The 6,696-nt window shown below is 46.6% G+C and overlaps 1 protein-coding gene across 2 annotated transcripts; it reads right to left on the reverse strand.

Moving 5' to 3' along the window:
• Window positions 1-51: 51 nt before the first annotated feature.
• On the reverse strand, window positions 52-6,573 carry LOC105279984 (cell division cycle protein 27 homolog). Of its 2 annotated transcripts, none has more exons than XM_011340136.3 (13): window positions 6,373-6,573; window positions 5,251-5,326; window positions 5,000-5,147; window positions 4,542-4,925; window positions 4,140-4,461; window positions 3,860-4,048; window positions 3,534-3,780; window positions 3,267-3,447; window positions 2,935-3,160; window positions 2,710-2,837; window positions 2,285-2,606; window positions 2,053-2,200; window positions 52-1,905 (listed from the first exon to the last, which is right to left on the reverse strand). In XM_011340136.3, exons 1-13 carry the CDS (start codon window positions 6,394-6,396, stop codon window positions 1,769-1,771), a joined length of 2,532 nt encoding a protein of 843 aa, XP_011338438.1. In that variant the 5' UTR covers window positions 6,397-6,573; the 3' UTR covers window positions 52-1,768. The 2 variants fall into 2 exon arrangements, with proteins under 2 accessions (XP_011338438.1, XP_011338430.1); XM_011340128.3 differs by having other exon boundaries at window positions 4,134-4,461.
• Between the last annotated feature and the right edge of the window lie 123 nt (window positions 6,574-6,696).

The following is a 6,696-nucleotide window of genomic DNA, read 5'->3' on the forward strand; positions in this document are numbered from 1 at the left end:
TCAACAGCAAATCATAGACAAATTTCTATTCGAAGTAACATAACTCAATGATAATTTGGCTTCCTTTTATTTTCAGGTAGAATGATTTAACGAGACAGATTTAATTTTAATAGTGTTAAATACTAGAGAGAGAGAGGAAACTATCATGAAATAAAAAAGAATACAGAAATGCAGAGAGAGAGAAAGAGAGACTAAGGGCCACTTCGACCAAAGTCCAGTTAATTTAATCTTCGATTAACTCACTCTTCGTCCTTTTCTAACTACCTGCCTTAGAAACAGACGAAGAGATTAACTCACGTTAATCGAAGATTAAATTAACTGGACTTTGGTCGAAGTGACCCTAAGAAAGTTAATAAATAAATTAATTAATCGGAATGAAAGACACGAAAGATACGAAGGAATAGAGAAAGTAAGAGGGATACGCGCGTCTTGCGGCACACAGGGATGCATTTCTCAGTCGGCAGTTCGTCTATTTTTCTTTTTCCATCTGTGAGACGTCTCTCGTTAAATTATGTGTACAATATAAAACGTTACGCGCGATAATACGATAATGTAATTCAAATCGCTGGAGATTACAGAGCAGGTAGCAGACGGCTGTACTCGTTTGCGTACGCTTCTTTCTTTCGGGAATACAAGACGTATCGGCTCCAGGGAAATCCCCGTGAGACTGATAATGACACAAGTTGCAATTGTACACTTAATATAGATACGAAGACCGACGTCGCAGATTTCCATTTAGCAGTAAGAATAAAGAATCCGACCAACGTTTTTGTGTTTATATATTCATTCAGTGTACGCGTATATCTCTGTGTCGGTGTATGTGTGTGTGTGTGTGTGTATATATAGACATTTGCGAGGCGGGTTACGCTAACTCCGGATATCGAATCGAGATCGAAGCCGAATTTTTAGTCGCACGGTTACTGGATCATCTGGGATCGCAAATCTGCGATTCGAATATTCCTTTCTTTTCTTCCGATCGAAGGATCGCCATGAGAATTGCACGATTGTTCGGTGACCGCTCCTACACCGAGCGGCCACGATATCTCCATAATCAACAAAGATAATCATACAAATAATAATAATAATAATAATAATAATAATGTAGCACTAATACAGTAATAATAGCTGTAAATACACAATAATAATAATTTACATTTACACAAGACTCTGCCCTCGTCTTCTTCTCTTACTCGCACGATTAATTAATTACGCTACCTAACTACGTACGACATGCTTACGGTTACACGTTCCTTCCTTCCTTGCGACAACGTCGATGCAGTCCCCACAATCGCAATCGAAAAATCCCCGATACGTCGCCCGCGAACGGGAACCGTCCCTTCGTTCTCCTTCGCTCAGCTCGAGCCTGATCGATCTCTCGAGCTTCCGTCAATGCTGTCACGTCGCACTCGAGGGACTCGATCCGCGGAACGAGGCACGAGAAACGTATGATCGAAAGAACGGAGGAAAAAAAATGCAAAAGCCGACCGAATGGTAAAAAAAATATACAGAGGCAAACGCGATAGAACGCGAGTCTTCCAAGCGCGTCACCGCATTTGTGCGTGCAAGCTCGCGAGAGACGCCGGAGGGAGGGTAACGCAGCGACTCCCCGGGAGGTTCAACGAATCAATGATCAGTGACTGAGTCGATCCTGCAAGTGCCCGCGAGTTGGCGGAGAATGAAGAGCGACCGGATGATCGATAACGGCGACGGATAGCGGCGCGTTACAACGTCGCTTCATTCTGCTTCACGGCAGCCTCGCATTCTGCTCTCATAAACTGTCGTCGCTGTCGTCAGCGTGGAGTTGCGGAGTCGCTCGCTCTACGGAGGAGTTCCTGGGCGTAGCACCGCCTTCCCTACTCGTCTCGGCGTCCTGCTCCATCGAGTTGTTCTGTGCCTGCTGCTCGTCTGCAAATGCAACGAATTTAAATTTTATTTATTTATTATTTTAATATTAATTTTGCTAGTTATTTATTTCGAAGAAATTAGAATCAATAAAATTCACAATCGTAATAATTATAAATAATATAAATTATAAGTTATAGCCAGCGATACCTGATTGCGTCGGTGGGGAGTCGTCGTCTCCCTGACTCGGACTCAGTATAGCCTCCTTGATTTGACTATTAACGCCCTTTGGATCTAGGTCCGTCGCCCAACTAAAGTACATTAACGCGAGGTGGGTATTACCTAATTTTTTATGCACCTGTTAAACAAAAACGTTTCAAGTGAGAGGAAAAAACAATTCATGATCGAAAACTTGGGTCGTTTGAGTGAATCAGTCCTTTACCTTTCCTATCGAATAATAGACTAGAGACTCTTTGGGTATAATATTCTTCAGTTCCTCAAACTCTCTGAGCGCTTCGGTATTTCGACCGATGGAAAAGTTGATGCTCGCGCGGTGGAACTTGCACAGCGTGTTATCCGGATTGCTGGTGAGCGCGGTGTTGAGCGTCTTTAGCGCCTGGTCGGTCTTCTTCAGGGCGTGCTGCACGACGCCTATGTGGCACATCAGCGAAGAGTTCTGCGGGTTTATCTGTAAGGCTCGTTTAAAGTGCAGCTCCGCTAGGCTGTACTGCTCCTGCTTCGAAAATATCGTTCCCAGCCCAAACCTTCAACGACAACAGTTTCAAACGTGTAAAAATTATTTTACTCGATTACGAGTGAGAGAGCGGAATTCGAGGTGCGCCGCTGATCGAAGAAAGGAAAACTCACCACGCGTTGTAGTGCCTCGGATCGAGTCTGATTGCATTGCGAAAGGCGGTAATAGCCTTGTCCAGCTCCTCGTTCAGGACGTACTCGTGTCCCAGTAACGTGTAGGCGTACGGGAAATTGGGATCCACCTGGAACGGTCGGAAGATCGTGAGTGAAGTGATCAATCATCGAAACAATTCGCCGCGTTATTGTAATTCCGCCGTCGCGAATTAAAATCAAGCGCACCTGAATGGCTCTTTGGAAGAATTTAATGGCCGTCTCGTGCTCGGTCTGCGCCGAGAACAGGTTGCCCGTCGTGCACCACGCCGCCGCCGAGTTACGATCCTGCGAGACCAGGTCCTGGGCAAGCGTGGACAACTGCACCTCCGCGTGCAGATGCCAGAGAGCGGTACTGTATACCTCCATCAGTTCCGTTCTCTGCGGTTCCAGCAACCGCACCTCGGCAAAGAGACTGCGAAGGAAATTTAAAAATTAGAGGACTAAGAAAAACCACGAAAACAGATTCAATGTTCCTTGTCCCCCCTTTTCGACAGCCAATTATCACGTGAATCCATTACCTAACAGCCTTTTTATAATCCATCATTTCAAAGTAGGCGCGTGCCAGCATGGAGAGCACCCAACCGGTATTGTAATGCTGCATTGGCAGTGTACAGAGTATCTCAATGGCCTGCGTACATTTAAATTGACTCAAGTGTTGATACGCCATTCCCAAGTCGCGTAACAAAGACATCAGTCCCTCTGAAAGAAGGTCGTAGATAAAATATTAACTGAATTCATCAGCGATGAAGGGAAAAGGGCGTGGGCCAAAGGTGCGATTGACGTACCTGCCGACTGCTTCTGCAACGCTATCCCAGAGTGGATGTTACTGTTCTGCGTGTTGAGCGCGTTCGCGTTAGCTACGGCCTTCTCCGACGTGATTGTCTCGCTCTTCTCCTTCTCGCTTCTGTTCCTCTCGTTCAGCTCGTTGAAGTTGGTCTTGTTCAGGTTCGTTTTCGCGAGCCTCGCCTTCGTTTTCCTAGACGGAGACTTCGGCGTCGCGAATTTGTTCCTATTGGGCGATTTATTATTTTCCTGAAACAAAAAAAAACACGCGAATCGTATCAGTGAACGACAACGCGAGTGAGAAAAGTCACACGGAGGAGCCATTTACTTTTACTGAGTTGTGGCTAAAGAGTCGCGACGAGCGTCGAACGTTCGTGCCCTGGAACGTCGGCGACGGAGGCGAGGTCGGATTGGCGGTGGTCACTGTCACGATATTGGCAGTGTTACTTGCGTTACCCGACTGGGAAAATACTGACTTGCCCTGCTGCAGCGGCGCCTCTTTCCTCGACATTAATTGCTGAAAGATACGAGTACGAAAATGAAAAGAAATTATCGTACAAGAATTTTTTTGTTTGCAAAGGCCGCGACTTCGTCGCACTCACCCCTACATGAGCTCTCAAACTGCTGACGCGCTTCGCCAGGCTCTTCTGGTCGTTCGCTTCCGTGAGAGTCGCGTGCGAGGGCGGACCGGTGGGCTCGGGTGTGTTGGTCTCCAATGGCAAAATACCGAAGCTAGGCGTGAGAGGGCTCATGGGATTGTTGAACATGCTGCGGTAACGCGAGAGCTTGGGCTTCGGCGATATCGAGGAACTATAGTACACCGGTGCGTTCTGCGGGCTCTCCTCGACGGAGGAGCCTGACGTGGAATGGAATCGCGCTTGGCCGCCACTTATCAGCGTCGGTACCGCCGTCGACATATGCATAGGCGTGCTGCAAAAAATAAAAAAATATATTATTATTGAAAATTACATTATTATTATTATATATGAGCATGTACGTTATATACATACATGTTAGTGCCATTCGATATGGGTGTACTGTTGGCGTTATTTCCAGGTACAATAAGATCCGGCTCAGCGACGTAGTTAAACGTGGCCGCGGTACCGTGGCACATGGCGAAGGAATCTAGTTTATCTAGCTGAAAGACCTTGGCGGGGTCCACCTTCTCGCCCACGTTGCAGAGCTCCTCGAACGAGTGCCAGAGAAAGGGATTGAGCTTTAACGCCAATTTGTGCGCCTCATTGCCCCTCGCAGTGCGCATCATTTTGTAATAAATTTTCGCTATAATCTGCAGGGAAAAGCACGCCTGTTCCCCGAACTGAGTTATTATCTCCTCCATGTTCTTCAGCTGCTTGTAGTACCCGCCGATTATCGCGGCTTCCGCTTCCGCGTACCTACGAATTTTTTAGTAAGAGTGTCTTCGCAGCAGCGTATTAGCAGCAACGAAGGGAAAATGGATATCACTTACTTTTCCAAGTCGTAACAACATCTGGCTAGTAGAAACCTACACTGCGCCGAGATGGGTGCCTTTTGAGATAATAAGGCATAAGCCTGTCTAACCCGGCCAGAACGATAGTAGCATGTCGCCAAAAGAAACAAACTTTCCTCCGTGTCCACTATGTAACAAATAAGTATATTAATGCAAAATTATAAATTTATTTATGCATCAGAAGAGTTTATAAAATTTTAGTCTTGTATATTCTTTAAAACTAATCCTACCTTCTGCACACAATCTCTCTGCCAGAAATATGGCATCTGGATAAGCATAGTGATTCAAACAATGCCATATGGCTGCCTGGAATCAAGAAATGCAATATTTATAATAATTTCTTACGACTCTAGCTTTATTACAATCAGAAAACTTATTACAATTCTATGCTTATGTAAGTTTGTGAGTGTGCATTTTACAAGAAAACATTTGCCTCTACATTCAAAGATTTTTATCTCGGGTAATTGACTATGTGATAAGAATACAAGCTATAGATTTAAGAAAAGAAATATCAGAAGAGAAAGATTGTAATATAATGACTACTAATGTTAGTGTCACGCGTGTTCTTAAATTTTAGCGTAAACTCAAGCAACGTAGAACATCTCTAATTAAACACCATTACATATCATATACGTGATATAACACGCCAATGTATTATTCATTAGCACCTTTAGAATGCAGAACTTTGAATGAAAACCATTCTTCATGTTTTAAATCATCGTTAACAATGCAGCAAACACTACAGAAATAACATATATCTTTCACACTGCCTTGTTGTACGGTTGATAAGATAAAGCATAATAAACATGCATTTCGCTGCATTCAATTATGAAATAACAATGCGGAGTGTCCCGATGTGCGATTCACACTCGCACACGCGTCGTATTTACTAACGCAATTATTCGCGTGAGCGGTGCGCAATAATTTAATTCGCAATTGTCCCTCGCGAGCGAATCGACGTCCGGGAGAGCTGCGTTTCGCTCTCGCGTCCATGAATCCCCGCGGCACGGGCCGCTCGACCACGTTGCTCGTTATCAGCGATGTCTCGCGCTTATCTCTAGCCAGAACTCTTCTCGTCACGCTGCATCCGACAACACGAGCAACCCCGAGAACGCGCACCCCGAGCTCGGGCGAGCTGGACGGTGAGAGATCGCCCCGCGGGTCGCGCGGCGCGAGGAACGGCCTCGCGAGTCGATCACGACGTGATCGGCGAGGTCGGCGGAAACGTGCGCGGCTTCGGCCGCAGCGAGGGGTCAACAGCGAATGTGAATGCGGCCCGACGAACGTAAATTCGCACGTCACATCACACCAGAAAGCACACGAGAAAGGGAGGATTATCGGGCGCCCGTTACCTGCACCGGCTCCTGCACGATCATCGTTCACGACGTGCGGCTGTTCATAAAAGAACGCTGGTCCTCCGGGCGGCGGCACGCGGCGGAATTTCACGACGGGACGTACACCGAAAGTCGCACGACTGCTGTATATATAAAAATTTCTCAGGAATCCATCTTTGCTTCGATTCTTTTGAAGCGAGCGACCGATTTCAGGTCGCAGGCCCGCCAACGGCCGGCGCGAACCGCCCTAGGGACCCCCCCTAGTGACGTGACGGGCGAGGCGCAAGTCACTGCAGGCTCAGGGCGCGCGTGCACGGGAACTCGTGCGAGAAAACAATCGTT

Source organism: Ooceraea biroi, chromosome 8 (genome assembly GCF_003672135.1).
Source record: "Ooceraea biroi isolate clonal line C1 chromosome 8, Obir_v5.4, whole genome shotgun sequence".
Taxonomy (NCBI): domain Eukaryota; kingdom Metazoa; phylum Arthropoda; class Insecta; order Hymenoptera; family Formicidae; genus Ooceraea; species Ooceraea biroi.

Excerpts from the sequence above, each read along its gene's own strand:
- LOC105279984 (XM_011340128.3), bottom strand. The coding sequence starts at position 6,396 with ATGATCGTGCAGGAGCCGGTGCAG. Across the intron at positions 5,148-5,250 it reads AGAGAGATTGTGTGCAGAAG|TGGACACGGAGGAAAGTTTG; the intron begins GTAGGATTAGTT and ends TTTGTTACATAG. Across the intron at positions 4,926-4,999 it reads TGTTGTTACGACTTGGAAAA|GTACGCGGAAGCGGAAGCCG; the intron begins GTAAGTGATATC and ends AAAAATTCGTAG.